This window comes from Notothenia rossii (assembly GCF_949606895.1).
Source record: "Notothenia rossii genome assembly, chromosome: 5".
NCBI classification, from domain to species: Eukaryota; Metazoa; Chordata; class Actinopteri; order Perciformes; family Nototheniidae; genus Notothenia; species Notothenia rossii.
In genome coordinates this window covers 9,730,918-9,748,121 of record NC_136903.1, presented here as the reverse complement: position 1 = coordinate 9,748,121, position 17,204 = coordinate 9,730,918, and the positions used below count along the sequence as shown (strand labels likewise).

The 17,204-nt window shown below is 40.1% G+C and overlaps 1 protein-coding gene across 4 annotated transcripts; it reads right to left on the bottom strand.

Annotated features, from left to right (window-relative positions):
• Positions 1–1,111: 1,111 nt before the first annotated feature.
• On the bottom strand, positions 1,112–16,392 carry hmg20a (high mobility group 20A; the record flags this gene model as incomplete). Of its 4 annotated transcripts, none has more annotated exons than XM_079679887.1 (9): positions 16,284–16,392; positions 13,714–13,803; positions 13,369–13,578; positions 11,035–11,167; positions 9,070–9,107; positions 7,183–7,258; positions 6,741–6,956; positions 4,299–4,431; positions 1,112–1,581 (listed from the first exon to the last, which is right to left on the bottom strand). In XM_079679887.1, exons 2-9 carry the CDS (start codon positions 13,777–13,779, stop codon positions 1,578–1,580), a joined length of 876 nt encoding a protein of 291 aa, XP_079536013.1. In that variant the 5' UTR covers positions 13,780–13,803; positions 16,284–16,392. The 4 variants fall into 4 exon arrangements, with proteins under 4 accessions (XP_079536013.1, XP_079536016.1, XP_079536014.1 ...); XM_079679890.1 differs by having other exon boundaries at positions 11,053–11,167; XM_079679888.1 differs by having other exon boundaries at positions 16,311–16,359.
• Positions 16,393–17,204: the final 812 nt, after the last annotated feature.

Below are 17,204 nucleotides of genomic sequence, written 5' to 3'. Positions count from 1 at the left end.
GAAGGTCGTTTGTGATTTTCAGAAGAGCTGTTTCTGTGCTGTGTTTTGATCGGAAACCGGATTGAAATGGCTCAAAGAGGTCATTGGAGCTGAGGTGGGATTTTAGTTGTGAGGCAATGACACGTTCAAGTATTTTTGACAGAAAGGGGAGATTTGAGATTGGCCGGAAGTTGGACATGATGTCAGGTGTGAGTCCAGGTCTTTTGAGAATGGGTGTGACAGCAGCCAGTTTGAGAGAGTGGGCAACTGATCCAGATCTGAAGGAAGAGTTAATGATGGTGGCGATGAGCTGGGAGATGGCAGGGAGGCTCTCACAAACTGGAAATGGAACATTGAGTCAATAGAAACATAATATACATATTACAAATACTAATATTTGGCCATTTTGAGACACACGATCAAAGTTACCTTTTAAACACCTGAAAGTCGCTGTATATAAAACTACTTAAACTTTAAGAGGGACCATTTTCTCTAAATATTTGTCATAGCTTGAGCTACGGAGAGACAGATTCTGTATAGATGAACTAAGAATCTAGGGCAATGGTCTAGTGTATTTAAAGGTGACCTATCACGCAAAATGCATTTTTGTTTGTCTTTTATAAATGAATATGTGTCCCCGGTGTTCCAGGGAATTCACCAAGTGTCAGAAAATACAACCCTCTCTATTTTCCTCCATACCCAAATCTCTTAAAAAGGGGCTGCAACGGATCTGATACAGACTGATCCAGATTTGAACACTACTATGACGTCACAGAAGTGGCGTTACGGCTATTGGGCCAACTCAACCAATCAGGAGGAGACAGCCACGGACATTGCCGTTCGAAAGCGCTGGAGACGCTGTAGTACATATGCCAGGCCTGTAGATGGTGCTGTTCTCACTGAATCAGCCCATGCAAAGACAGTGTTCAATTGAGAGAAATGAGGAATGGTTAAAATGCATGATCTGTTTGGTATTTTGAAAAATAAAAAGTATAAATATTCCTTATATAGGTATGGTCCTACACTATATTATTAAAATATAGCATGATAGGTCCACTTTAAGTTAGATTTTATATTTCAGTGCAAATATATTCCAGCATGTTATGAACCTATATCCAAACAAACCGACTGCTCGTGATGTAAATACGTTTATTGAAAACACAAACACTTTTACACACAGGAGAAAAAAATAAATGGCACATGTTTTTCTTCAACAGAGTATAAAAACAGAAAACATTTCTTGGATTTGGTGAACCCACGGATACACTTTGTCTTTGTTTAGAACATGTCTGATAATGCTTTAGATATTGTTTGTGAAAGCATTTGCTATAAATGGACATAAAGACAGAATAGGAGCGATGAGTGTCAGAAAACTTTTTCATGTCCTACCATTTGATTTATAAAACACACTACAGCTATATTAAAGTGAGGACAGAGTGTACATTTTTTTTAAAACAATAATAAATAAATATGAGTCCCTACATCCCCTTCACATACATCAACTTAGAGAAGCAATAAAAGATGTTTAAAAAATAAATTGGGAGGACAGATCGGAAGGAAGATTCACCGTCAGGGAGCAGCCTCGAGACACGGTCCAATTATCTGCGGAAAAAGCATGACAGCAAAAGACACACTCATTATTTATTCCCAAAGAAATGTAATAATAATGTAACACTGGTGAAACAAATTAAAAAGCTTGAAAAAGATAAATGAATCTGCAGGTGAAACTGTATGTCTACTGGGATATTAAAGCTTACTCTAAAGCAGGGGTGTCAAACGTACGGCCCGCGGGCCGGATCAGGCCCGTGAACAAGTTTAATCCGGCCCGCGAGATGATTTTGGAAAGTATAAAAAATAAAAAGAGCTGCAATTTTTCAATGAAAGAAACTGCTGTTCTAAATGTGTCCACTGGGTGTCGCAATAGCAATTATGTGAAGCGAGCAAACTATGTATAACGGGGCTGAGGAAGTAATCCTGTGTTTACAGTCTATCGTGCTTGGCTTCCTCACTCCCCAAAATGTCGCTATCAAAAAAGAGAAAAGTGGACACAGAGTGCAGAGTTTTCCAAGAAAAATGGTCATCCTCCTATTTATTCACGGAAGTGAATGGGAAACCCGTGTGTTTGGTTTGTTCGCAGCACGTTTCAGTGCTGAAAGAATATAACCTTCGTCGCCACTATGAGACTCAACATGCCGACAAATATGATAACTTGAAAGGAAAACAGAGAAGCGAAAAGGTGAAGGAATTGCTGGCGGGTCTGAAAAAACAGCAGTCTGTGTTTACTCATAGCCGAGAAATCGGCGATGCTGCAGTGAAAGCCAGCTACCTTATTGCTAATGAAATTGCAGTGGCTTCAAAACCATTTAGCGAGGGTGAATTTGTGAAGACATGCATGCTGACAGCTGCAGAGATTGTGTGCCCTGAAAAGCGTCAAGCTTTTGAAAATATCAGCCTGACAAGAAACACAGTTGCACACAGGATTTCTGATCTTTCGGAGGATTTGGACAGCCAATTGAAGCGCAAAGTTAAGTCGTTTATTGCGTTTTCAGTTGCAATTGATGAAAGCACGGACATTACAGATGTTGCGCAACTGGCCATATTCATCCGCGGAGTTGATGATACTTTGACCGTAACCGAGGAGTTTGTGGAGTTGGTGCCGATGACGGATACCACGACAGCGGCTGATATTTTCAACACACTCGAGGGTGCCATTGTGGGAGACGCAGCTCGCGGGAGGTGATGCAGCGCACTTTCCTTGTCTGAAAAATGTGTGCGATACCCAACATGTCGCAGACATGAAGCGGTTCAAAGATAAACTAATAGGACTATTGCGGGAGTTTGAGCAACGCTTTCAGATTTTTGGTGAACTGGAGAAAGACTTCAAAGTTTTCTGCTCGCCATTCACCGCGAATGCCTCTGATCTGCCCGTCAACATTCAACTTGAAATAATAGACTTGCAGTGTGACTCAGATTTGAAGGGGAAATTTGCTGCAGCTGGCTTAGACACATTTTATCAGTATCTTTTGCCAGGTTACCCCAACTTGACAGCCCTTGCTGCAAAAGTGTTGTGCATGTTTGGAACCACGTATATTTGTGAGCAAGTTTTCTCTGTAATGAGCATCAATAAAACAAAGCTGCGCTCAAGGCTCACGCACAAGCACTTAAATGACATCCTGAAATTGGCTGCCACTCAGGCTTTGACCCCTGATATTGATGCACTTGTGAAAGCTAAAAGATGCCAGGTTTCAGGAGCAAAAACAACAGTGGGTAACCCAACTTAAAATGCTGCATAAGACACTGCACCCTGATATAGTTATCTAAAAAATGATTGTCTTCTGTGCAGATTGAAAGAAAGTGAACAGTGTGTGATTTACTGAAATAATGACAGTAACTTCAGTTCATAAGTTAGGTTTGTTGAAATTGTTCATGCATTGCACAGCTTTTATTTATCAATAAGTAATGTAGCCTACAAGGCAGGAAGTAAGTAACTCAACCCTCTTGAAAAGTTTCTACCTCAATTTGTCTCAATCATTTGGTGAGTTAGTACAGGATTAATATGTTAAAATGACAAATTAGTTATTTGAGAAGAGTTTTTGTATTTTGTTCATTCCCAGTATATGACTTAATGTTGTTGTATGGCTTTTTGTTGATACGCCAAGTCTAAATGTGCTTGTACTGTTATTGCACTAAAGTTCACTAAACTTAAACAAAGAAAACAATCTGAAGTTGTCGTCATTTTTTTGTTATTATGCTATGATTTTACCGCTCCGGCCCACTTGGGAATAGATTTTCCTCCATGTGGCCCCTGAGCTAAAATGAGTTTGACACCCCTGCTCTAAAGCCAATACAAAAAAAAAAATATATATGATTGTTCATTAGATGATGCAATGTAAAGTAGGGCTGGGCAATATGTTGATATTATGTCAATACTGTGATGTGAAGCTAAATATCTATATGAATTTTGCTTTTTGTAATAGCTCATGGGACTTTTCATGGTTTTTAAGGCTATATAATAATACAGTCTTTTCTAAACTTTGATAGCTGCTTCATTATTTCCCTTTACCCACTTAGCCAATATAACTAATAATTATTTATAAAAAAGAATTGTTGTTGGCCCAATGACCCGGACTCAAAACTGGCCTCAGACTCTTTTCAACTCTATCTTCAATAAAGTCAATGGAGGCTAAAAAAAAAAAATCGAGATATTTGATCAGAACTATTGTAACATTTGATTTTCTCCACATCAACCAGCCCTAATGTAAATGGATCATCTGCAACTCTAAAGTGTACTGAAGTCATGCAATGAAAGCGTCTCTCACCTGTCCAGACGGTTGACCACGTCCCTCACAGTGTTGATGAGATTCTCGTGCTCCTGGGGGCAGCTGACGATGATGCTGTGGAGCTTCTTCATGTAGGAGTCGATGCTGTCCAGAGTGGGCGTCTCTCCACTCGCTGTAGGACAACAATGAAGGATATTAGTACTCAAAAATAAGTACTGGTGCTTACCACCCCCCCGCACCAAACTGCGAACCTTCGGGGACAGAGCCTTCAGTGTGGCAGCCCCCACCCTCTGGCCCTCAAGTCCCATCTGTTTGCCAAGGCTTTCGGCCCCTAATCGATCTGTTGTTTTGTCTGTCTGACTTTTGTTATGTTTGTTTTTGCCCTATTACTTGTAAAGCGACCTTGGGTCCCTTGAAAGGCGCTATATAAATCCAAGCTATTATTATTATTATTACTTGGAATTGTCTTTTAGCTGAAAGATCCTCATAGGACGAGACAAACCTTTAAAAGTATATTTATTCATACCCACTAAATTGTCTTAATGTTACTAAGTTATATTATTTACTTCTAATTACTGCCGATAAAACCTTGAATAAGCATTTGTGTTTACAGCTATGGGCATTTTATATTTGGATATTTTGGACAATGCCAGAAATCAATATGACAATTTCCATCAGAATACGATTGATTCAAGCACAACACTACTACTACTACTACTACTACTACTACTACTACTACTACTACTACTACTACTACTACGTGCTGTTGCTGCAAACACATCAAAGGATATCCCAGTAGTGTATTAAAATATTTAATAGTGAGCATGTTTAATGACCGGTATAACAAGTTTTCAATTGTAGTTAACCTTCGTAAAGTAAGTTAATAACTGGAAATGGCTCATTTACCGTTATAACAAATACAATCAAAGGAAAGCCTTCACTCGGAACAAGCTTTGATTTTATCAGTAATTAATTTATAGACACTTTCTTCTGAAATGAAAGCGCCACAGAGCTTCCCTGAGGCTAGGTTTAAGTGGATTTTGCAACCATCTTTCATTGTCAAGCTCTTATGAAATAATTCCAGTACTGTTCGCAGAATCCGTGTTTCTGCTGTGTGAGCAAGAAATTCAAATAGGTGTGGAGGAAGAATTACAAGAGAAAAGCTGTGGGTGTGAGCTCAGCACAGGTTCTCATTGTGCAGAAAACAAGTAGGAACAAAGTGAGAGAACACATTCTTCAAATGTAAATAATGATAAGGTTAAAATTAAGAAAAGACCAAAGCCTGAGAACACGGTAAAAGTCTCTAAAAGAACAGCAAATACACTTCGAGCGGAGACGTTATGAACACTCCTACATTATCATTCATGCTCCAACTAATTTAAAATCTGACCTTGTTGCAAATAGTTTACTACAGTATTCATGTCAAGGGATGCATTACTGGTATGGGGTATTAAGACAAAAGTGGTTTATATTGTGCGCTGATCAATATCAGCAGGCCCAAGAGCCAAATTGCTCACTTTGAGAAATAAAAGAAAATCAATTTCATTTTTCCCCACACACAGCAGAATGTTGATTAAAAACGAAATATTTATTGTTGTGAGTTTCCCAAAACGAATGCTCTTATTATAGACCGTCGTGACAGAGGAGACACGAACTCTCTATCAGCAAATATCTGAAAAACTCAGGAGGCTGCAGTTGTGCCCGGCTAAATGAGTCGTCTAGGATAGTGCCGAGTCATTCATCATCTTTTTATTGAAACAAAAGAACAACAACAAAATAAAATGACTATCTCAAAATGTCACTTGTTCCAAATTAGGTGGAATAACCTTTAGATATATATCAAAAAGTGAAAGGTGCTAGAAAAATCTCCTCGGATAGAATGATAAAAAATGTTTTTTTAGGAAGAATGATTTTTTTCATGTGTGTCCTGTTCCCATGACAAGCATTTTATTAGGAATACTTTCACATGAAAACTATGCAGCGAAAAATCATCGTAATTTTCCGAAGGTCGATTTTTCTCAGTTTTTTTAGTCAACCAATCACGTTGTACGAAATCGGTATAAATGCATATATATATTTGTTTAGATTATAAACAACTACATGCTGTCCTCAATATGGTTAACTTCGCTTCTCCTTCCAACCTTGACAAAAGCAGCGCATACAAAAAGTACTTCCATTAACTTCCATGATAAAAGCCTGACACATTATCATATATTTAAAGTCAAACTTTCCCCCCGTGTGAAAAGGCCTTGAGAGTTTTTTTGATTCAGAATCAGAGTACCATTATTAGTCCCACAGAGGGGAAATGTACATTGTTACAGCAGACATGAGCCAAAGACAGATTAATGTTATCTAAGAAGCATGCATAAAAAAGTATTAAAGATACAAAAATTAAAATAAAAAAACTTACACAATTTACAGAATACACATCCTGTAACAGTTCTGAGTATTTAGCAGCCAGGCAGTGATATGAGTCCTCACCTGGCAGAGGCACGGACGAGAAGCTGGAGGTGAGCGCCTGTCTCAGGGTCTCCAGGTGCTGGTGGAGCAGCCCGTTGCGTCCCCTCTCCTGCATCACGTCGCCCTCCAGCCTCTCCACGGCGCCCCGCATGCTCTCCACGTGTTTCTGCAGCGCGGCGTTACGCTCCTCGTACTCCATGTTGGTTTTACGCAGCTGCCGCATCTCAGCCTCGCGCGCTGTTGTACACAAACACACAGAGAAAGAGGGGGACACAGCGGCATTCATATTTAATCTGCTCGAGAGAGGTGTGTTCTTTTCAAAGTTCAGAGCATCGCTGAGTTGGTGGAAGTATTCTGGGAGCACTTTTAAACAATCTTGAGGTAGCCATGAACACGTTTAGAAACACTTAGACAAATGGATGTTTGAAAAAGTTACAGAGCTGGCTGAGTTGAAGCACTTTACCTTTGCTGTGGTTGAGGAACTCCTCAGTGAAGATCGGTATGTCGAACACAGTTCTGTCCTTCCCTTCACCGTCCTTCTGTTGATCAGAGACAGAAAGGGGAGAGGCTGAAGAGAGAACACATGTGGCCGCACACACTGACAGTGAGAGCTGGTCCTTTATCTATGTGGTTGGTAGGTGGGTGGGTAATTGATGTTATACCTTGCCACCGGGGAAATACAGTGATACAATTTAAGAAATGAGGAAGGCAAAGTAATTTCATCAGCACTGCTGCTAAGATATCAAAGGCCTTGAAATGGTTTGCAATGAAATTGTGTTTCACAAAGATACAGCGCAGGTTTACTCCTTCCTCTGAAAGAACACATCATCCTTTCTCATTTCATAGCATAATGAAATGTATGCTGAATCCCGTGTGCTTTGAAATCTGTGGAGGGGGAATCCACACAGGAATGCTGATTCCAATAAAGTCACCTTGACCATGACCCCTCAGCAGAACGCTTTAAGCCTCACAAAAGGAAACCTTTAATGACATGCAGAACTTAATACAAATGAATTACACACTTAGCAAAAGCCAAGTGTTTGGATTAGGAACACAAACACAGCACCAAAGAGGATTATCACAGCTTTAGTGATGCAACAATAAGCATTTAATGGGTTGAGCAAGAGGAGGGCTAACAAAGCAGATTTAGTTTCCTGAGTGAGAAAATAACAGAAAACCATGGTAACACAAACTCAAAATAAATTCAATTTGTGCTTTTTTTCGCACCCGGGAAACTAAATGTGTTAATATGACCTGCCAGCACTTTTTCTATCCTGTTGTGTATACAGTACATTCATAGTTATGGGACCATGTATACAACAACATGTATATACGGTACGTCCACACAGCAGCTTTGAAAAAATCTTGAAAATCTTGGAGCTGGGCGTGTCTGAGAGCTTGGGGATTTTTTTTGCAAGCAACCAGACCAACAACCAATCACATGAATGTCCCGCCCCCGACATACAAAGCAAAAAACCCCGGGGATTTTATGCGAGCAATATATATATATATATAAACTCCTCAAACAGGCGAAAACCTACCAGTTTCACCCACTGTCTCTGCCACCTCCCTCCATGCCTGGTTCCTCCGGTTTGTATCCCGGTAAATATTTCTGGTCGTAAAGAACCGGGTGATTTGCTACCGTAATTTCTCGTTTGGAATATGAGGAAATGAACTGCGGTCTGGCTCTCCCAGCTTGCATGCGGTTTGATTGGCTAGCGCTTGTACTGTCAGATTTGCATAAATGGGATTTGATTGGCTGACGCTTCCAGCTCAGCTTCAAAAGTTGAACATTGCTCAACTTTTGAATCCTGAAAATCCTGGAAATCTTCGCTTTGCCTCCCCACAATGCAGTTCGGCGAAAAGCGAGGCAAAGTGACGTCACCGCCATTCAAAGTCAATGGGGCAGAGAAGCGTTGGAAGATTTTTTTAAAGCTGCTGTGTGGATGTACCGTAACCCATATACGTGGATGTACTGTATCCTTATCTGCACTTTATCTACTCTTTGTACTCATTTGGTTGGATGCAAACTGAAATTCGTTGTACGATGTGCAATGAAAATAAAGTTGAATCTAATCTAATAATATTTGCATGAGTTCACTTGTCGTTTATTTTCTGAAAAATGTTCTTTTAAAGTCAAAACAAACCGTTGCAAATTCATGTTATTCAAAAGGAGATATTGTGCTAATGCTCAGGTTCATACTGCATGTTGTGACGTGGTGACATGCTTCTATTGTATTCTAGCCATGTGAATCTTTTAGATCGATGTTTTGAGATTTCCTTGCGTGGACAGGAATCTATTTTATTCTTAAAGATAGTGTTTGCGATAGGGCGGCAGAGAGTTACTGACCTCGTGAAGAGCTTCGTTGGCTACCTGGTGCCCAGCATCTGGAGAGGAAGGAAAGAATAAAGAGAGAGGACAGAGGATGATTCACGATTCCCCCGACGCAGTGAGCTTTTACTACTTTGTGAACAGATGACTGAATGAGTATATATATAGAATACAAAAATCCCATCTCCGCCCTCTCCATTGTGATTCACCTGAAACAGAGCAGATCATCTACTTTAGGAATTGTTTGCCAAGGTAGAGCTGTTTATGTCGTCGACATTTTTGAAACTGAAAATAAAGACCATGTGTTGTGCGAGAACAGTAACAGCTCCTTGGCCTCAGATTTCACTCTAACTCTTAGCGGGAACTGCCATGAACTCTAAAAGTACCTCTTTTCTCGGCCACATTTAAGCCGTTTCTCAATGTCGAGTACGCTTGCTTGGTAGCACATGTCTTCCGAGTCACTTGCTTCAGAAAAGAGGCAAGAATCCTTCCTGGCATTCGGAAAACGAAGAGTGGAACAGGCTAGCAAGTGTGCAGGTGTGCGTCATATGAGAGGCCCCGCCTTACATTTTCCGTCACAGATTTGGGGAAATTGGTCCATGAGCAAAGCATTGTGGGGATTTTAAGGACGCGAAGTCTACTCATGTGCAGCCTCGAAATTACCCCCAAACCAAGGACGCGGCCTCGGTGGAATTCCAAGTATGCTGGAGATTGGAACAGTCCTTCGGCGGCACTCGATGACGTAGCATCCTTGAAATATTGGCTTGGAAGCCAGTATCCTTGAGATTGAGAAACGGCCTTACATTGACTGAGGAAAGCAAATAATGAGTGTTGACTTTCAACACTAAATAAGGCATGTATTCATAGGATATAGTCAAACCCTGCAACCATTTGCCTTCTCAGCCTTATTTTTTTTATAAACACTAACATCTTGTATCAAATTGAAGCAGCAACATGAGCAACCAAACAAACCAACATCATTACCAGATCATGTACCAAAAGTCCGTACTGTATTGGGGAAGAGGGCGTTCAGTTACGCTGCTCCTGTGGCTTGGAACCAGCTGCAAGTTGAGCTGAAACTCAGAGAGCTGGTCTCTTTAAACAAACTCAAAGCTACTCTAACTGACCTTGAATCAGCCGCTGTGGCTGTAAATGCTTTGGCTAACTGTTGTATGACTGTGTTGTGATTGTGGGTTTTAAAATGGCCTGTAACTGTGCTGTTACCATTCCTGGGCCAGGACGCTCTTGAAAAGGATATTTTAAATCTCAATGAGACCTATCCTGGTTAAGTAAAGTTCAAATTAAAATAAATTAAAATGTAGTGGTTTGGTGCCTTGCTAATTGGCATCTTTATGCTTAAAACAAAATGTTTAAGAACATTACAAGTACATACCTGTATTTATTTGTTAATGTAAAGTAACTTTAAAAGGAAAATAGACACACAACTACATAATCAAACTGAGAGCTTGCTAAACGTATTACATTCATTGTATATTTATGTCCATTTTAGTCAACCTGGAAGCAGTAGTCCACCAAATGTAATAGCTGGTTGATCCGATTGTCACCAGATATATAACGTTTTTATCTTGCTAACTACTTTTCAAACAGCAGAGCTTTAATATGTTGGTGGGCTAACTGCCAGATTAGAAGGTTGTTTGAGCCAAAATGCTAATTGTGCTTTTGTTTATTAGCTTTAGTATAATAATGATAAGACTGCACACATTGTATTTGTTGTCTGTTATGAAACTATTTTTTTCACAACTCATTTGTCTTTAATTTAAACTTTGTGACTTCCCTAAACATATCGTCCCCTATGTGTGATTGTAATGGTTTGGTCCACTTGTTCAAAAGTATGCAGGGCTTTTTGATATCTTCAATTAATCAGGAAGTGATAGGGGCATTTTTATTGGAGGTGAAGTCGCTACACTAGTTTCAATGGTTGATTCTACTCGACCCCCTGCTGCCTCTCTACCCAGACCTCACCTCCCCTGTGTCGCTTGCCTTTCTGCTTCTCCTGAACCTTCCTGGTGAAATGTTTGTAGGCCTCCGTCTTCTGGTACTTCTCCAGCTCCTGCATGTAGCGCTCCTTATCTCGCTCCGCCTCATCCAAGTATCGCTGCAGAGAGAAGAAAGAAAGGTGAGGAGAGTAGGAAGGACTCAGTCAAATGTGAGGATTTGGAGAGTTCTTTTTCTTATCAGGATTAGTTTCTTTCAAAAGGCAAAAAACTGTAATTTCCAAAATGAATAACCTGCAGTAATACGAGGCTTAAAACAGATTAAAGCATGTTGTATTATCATTAGTTTGGGAATTAGAGGAAACACTTCTAAATCCATCTTTGTGCAAAGACCTGGTGCCAGGAAAGTGGATCCGACTGAGCTCTGAACTCGTGGTTTAACAATTAGATACACATCAGCAGGAAAGCTCTCAGGCTCTATCCAGTCTTTGCTTTTCAAAACAAAACATTTCCTAATCTTCTTCTTGAAAGAGAGCCAAGAAAAGCAGCAAACTGATAAAGCACTAGCTATTTCGCTAGCAGACCAAGTTGATGCTTTTTGATTAAACAACATGTGGAAACGCATTATCATTTTTGTTGATCCATGATCTGACATTTTTTTTTAAAAGGCCACCGAAAGTTCTCCGTGGTTTAATCACAATATCATCCCTCAGATATCTTTGAAGTGGAATATCAAATTGTTATGAAAAATCTGCCTGAACTCGACTGTTTTTCTCTCAGCAACTTCATCCTTTTGTATTCTTTTTCTGTTATTCTTGTATCCCAGTTGAGGGCGTATCGAGGACACAATACAAGATGCCATCAAGTATGGCAAAACAATCTGTAAAGGATGTCAAACTAAACTATCAAACACAGCCATGTATAAGTCAGTGTTTTGTCAGCTCTGAAACAGTGACACCATGGACTCAACAGGCTTTTGTTCCGACACGCTTTTTGTGTACAGGGAAAAAGAGATAGATAAAGTTCTCAGCTGGTTTGAGAGTGGTAAATGTGGCTTCAGATTAAGTGCTGGCAGGTTGCAGCTGAACATTTCGGTCCGGCGCTCTGGGGCACCGTTGGAGCGATTACTGAAAGTAATGACAATTAAAAATCCATCACTTTGATCATCAAAAACTGAACAGATTTTACTGCTGGCTGTCCTGCCTCTGGTCTGTTGATTCCCTTATCACTGCTTTTTCAAAACCGATATCGTCTTAGTTAGTTCCCATTGTTGCATTCATATTTACAGTATACAAACTGATGAAGACGTTGATGTTTCCATGGGTACATTTAAACAGAGTAATACACAACATTGACTATGGGAGAGAGGTCCCGCCCCTTAGCCTATAATGACAATGTGTTGGAGCGCTAGCCAATAGAAGCATGAGGGTTACATAGTGATGTCACTATGTTACGTTAGTAATCAAAGGAGTCCACAATGGAGGCGTTTCAGACAGGGGGGGGGGTGTGTGGGAGAGAAACTCCCTCTGGATGGATTTGGGGATTTTATCCTTTGCAGACCATTATCATGCGCAAACAAACTATATAGCTCACTACAGGAAAGGGCAAACTCCAGTCTTTTCAATCATACTGTGAATGTTTCAAAAATTATCAAGTACAGATCGCGTTCACACCGGAATAAATTCCCTGAGGGAAGATTACGCAAATTAAGCCGCTGAGGTCACTTCTTCTTCTTCTGCTTTGGGTTTACTGCCAGGCCGCAAACCACTTCACGGCGTATACTGCCACCCGAAGTCCCCGGACGGAAGTCCCCGGAGTTGGGGACTGGCTTCAGTAGAAGCTGCTGGGACTCCCAGCAGCTTCTACTGAAGCCTTCCGAGTAAATCGCCAGAACGCCAACACCTCCTCATCTCCACCGCTCCCATGTTTTGTTTTGTGTTGCCATAAGTTATTCTCTCTCTTTTGGTGCGCGGGGCTAATGCTAATGCTAATAATGCTAATGCCAGCAAATACAATGGCGGCTTCACAAAAACTTTTCAGAATTTTACGGGGCGTGGTTTGCAATTCGCCCAGCCAATAGAAATTGGTACTTTTTTCTCCCCAGGATAGTACCACCTCTCTAGCAGGCACTACAAATGAGTGTAAAAGTTCCCGGCACTCAGTACTCTTTTTGGTGTGAACGCAAAATAAGAGGTACCAACGGAACTAAACGGGAAAAGTACTCCGGTGTGAATCCGCCGATTGTGAATTATATCGCAATTGGAGTATAAATCAAAAATGTTTGTAATTAGTTATTTATCCAACCCTCATTGACACATGATTCCTCACAGTTGTTTTCTCAGTCTGGATCTTCCTCACTGACCTGCTTCTCCTCGGGGGGCAGCTTGCTCCACTCGTTGCCCAGCATCCTGGTGATCTCTGGGAAGGGCACGTCCGGACGCTCGGCCCGAAGCTGCTCCCGTCTGTCGTTCATGAAGCGGACGTAGCCCGTGAGGGGGGCCTTGGGTGCGTTGCTGTCCTTCATCGGCTTCTTCCTCTTCCTCCCCTTGGTCCAGTTGCCACGTCGGGGCTTCTGCAGAGACGACAAAAACAGAGATGTTTTTAAGCTCCAGGTAGCAGTCCTGTGTCTGTTATGTAATGGCAGGACGTTCATTGGAGTTTGAATCGGAAAACATTTTCATGTGTTAACAGCGAGTCCAGCTCTTACCTCGTCTCCATTTCTCTGGCCGTTGTTGTCGGCGTTGGCTCCAGGAGAGGCGGTCTGCTCCTCCATGACCACGATGACTACGGTGAAGATCTGGGGGGAAAAACAGAGGGAGATGTTAGAATAGGAAACTTCTCAAACCAGTAGGATGAAAGCTCGACGTGAGACGAAGACATTGTTCTGAAAGTCACAAGTAAATCTCAATTATCGCAAAATATGCCTTTTTTTTTTCAAACTCATATTATTTGTGCTCGAAGAAAATATCTATTCTTCTGTATAATTTTTTCCAAATGGTTTCAGTGACATGGAATTTATTTTCCATGCTTCTGTCCTCCAGCTTGATTGGAGGCTGTTGGATTGTTTCAAATAAAGTAGATCTGGCACATTAAGTGTTGACTTGAACAAATAGCATTAATGTTAGTGATTCAGGAAATGAAAAGAAAGTCATTTATTTGTGGCCAGCTTGCGGGAAAGTAATTACGTTTTTCTCATTCAAAAGGCAAAAGTCCAAGTGAAGTCACCACTCATGAGTCATTGGCTCCAGTCTGGTTTCAAGTCTTCGTTTTTTTCTCATCTCTGGTTAGAGCTACACACTTTCCTGCCATATATGATCTTGAAAGGTCATCCATTAGTTAAGGTAAGGCTTACCTCACCACAGACACACATAGACACACATTTTATCCCGATGAATGTGAATGAAGCACTTTGAGACAGGGTTTGAGCGAATCGCGGATTGTCGATTCTCAGTATTGTACGCTATCCGAACGTGCTCTTGGCCAGTCAGGCTTCCTCTAATAGAAATGTCTTGCTGCTATCAATCATCATCGAGCAATTTAATGAAACAAAACAACAACACCCCCACTCCTTAGATGCTATTCTAGCCTAATTTCAACAGGAGGAAGTAGCTGTTGAACTGTCATAGCTACATCTCAAAGATCTCTCTGGGAAATAAAATCTGTTCTCTAGCTGAACTTCTGTTCAAACTAAGCTTTCAAGAGTCGTGCTGTGGACAGATTTTTTTTTTTTTACTAGAGTTATATCATAGCTTGAAACACATTTTTACTACTAACTACTTTTAGAATAATATTAGGTCAGTTATGAAACACAAAAAACCGAACAACTCTAAATTAATTCAGGAAGCACCTAATTAAAAATATACTGACTCAGGGCTCTTCCGGGCAAACAGCCCAGGTTGTATTTTAACCTTTTGCCCCTCTTCTAAATACAACGTGGGAAGCAAGCCTCTGTATCCTGGAAGTGGTTTTGCCCCCTGTCACTAAGTACTGTGGGAAAAGTCACAGAGGAATTAGCCGGTCTACCACAAAAAGCACTTTTGGGAAGAAAATGAGGGGGAAATTCCCCCAACAGCAGCATCAGTTAGGCAGGGTTTCTCTCTCATACTCTATGATGCCTGAGGTCAGCATACTCTATGATGCCTGAGGTCAGCTTCTAGTGACACATCAAAGTCATACAGATACTGACAAACAAAAAGGTGTGTCGCCTATTAAACAAACTGTACCAGCAGGTAGGGCTTTAAGATGCTGATGCTTAACTATGAACAAACACTTTGCAGCTAACAAACATGTAAAAATACTTTATATTCCCAGTGTTTTGCTTCCTAAACCTCACAAATAAAAGCTATGCCATAGTACCCTCTGCTGGGTGAACGCACACAATACATGATACAATGATACATGGTTTAACGTGGACAGAGTAATATCTCTACACTAAGTGCTTCACTATTTCTTAAGTTCACTTTACACACAGAAAATGCGTTAATCTTTTTAGACTCCTCAAGCATTGCTCTGTATATTTAAATGATGATATATATGACTGTTTGCAAGCATTTAAATATTCCTATTCCAAGCTATGCATCCTAGAATAGGCTGCAATAAATACAAGGCAAACATAGACCTAAAAACTGTGCTATCCTATATTTTAAATCCGAAAAAATAGCTAAATAAAAGTAATTAGCACATGTTGTTGTTATGTTAGCATTGAGCGTTGTTTATTGGTTGTAGTAACGTTACTGTGAGGTCCTTAATGCTTATGTATGAGCACCCAGTCAGCAGGGTTGAAAGCGTTGGTGTTATCAAATGCTGTAGTAATTATGGTAAGACAATATATAGTCACACTCGTTAGTGAGTGGTCAGAATCTAATGTAACGTAGCAACGTATGTCATTTTAAATTGGCAGACGTTTAAATGTCGATGATATTCTCACAAATGTTGTGAGCATTTTTATTAGCTAGCTTCGGTTATACAAATGAGCTAATGTCAGTTTTAACAGCTGCGGTACATAAAATGCGCTTTTCAGCATGTAGGACTGTCTTAAATTAAAAATGTTTAAAAGCAAAGACATATTGAAGATATCATCAGAAAAAATCGTCTAACACTAGGATATTGGACTGATGTTCCTAGCTAGCGTTAGCACTCAGTTAGCAAGCAGTCAGCTAGCATACGGGCACCTATTTTTTTGCTGTAGGTTACATTAACTCGTCAAGATGAGATTTCATACTATGTTAACTGAAATATTGAATGTATATTTATCAAAATCATCGAATGAAAACTAACCTTAGATAACGTAATCCGTATCTGTACCTGTGCAAATGATTTTCCTAATCAAAACAATACAGCAGCAGCCTGGACATAGAATCAAACCACATAGACAGGCATGTAGCTAAGTTTGCTTAGTACTAAAAAAATGCTGCTATATTTTCCAGTATTTCCTAATAATGTATCGTATTTGTGTTTGTCCTTCTTTAGAAATGAAAATAGAGAATGAATCACAGAAACATCTGAAATGCATTGTAAATAGATACTGTAATATGTTGACTTTAACTGGATATATATGGATTCAACCTATTTATGGTACACACCAGAAACAGGAATATTATATTATTCAACATGATGTGCTTTGAAACTTCAATAGGAATCAACCGATGAAAACACAAATAACCCTACACAATTGAATCCAACACAAAGAAAGGACAATTAATTTAATTAGAGCAAACTGATCTGGATATTCTACTTCTATGGCCCCTCGTTGGTCACCGTTTTCTTCGTGTACATAGACCAATGTCTTTAAGGGTGTTGCTGCCCCCTACTGTTAGTTTTACTAATTACATTTCTCAAATGTATTTCCATACAGTTTCAAGATTCAAGGCTTTTTTTTGTCATTCGTTCATATCTACAGTGTAGTTATGTCGATGAAAATCTTAGGTCACAGGCTCCTCCAACAGTGCAACACAATACAACAGATACATAGTGCAAATAAATACAATAAATTGAATATAAGTAGTGCCATAAGAGACTATATACAAGTGATAACTAATTTGTAAATTGAAAAACAGGTGAATGTTATGGATGTTCTGAGTTCAGGTGTTTAACAGTCTTATGGCCTGTGGAATGAAACTGTCCCTGAGTCTGGTGGTTTTAAACCTGATACTGTTACAATAGTAACCTCCCTTAGGGAATGTCAAGCTATATTTTTAA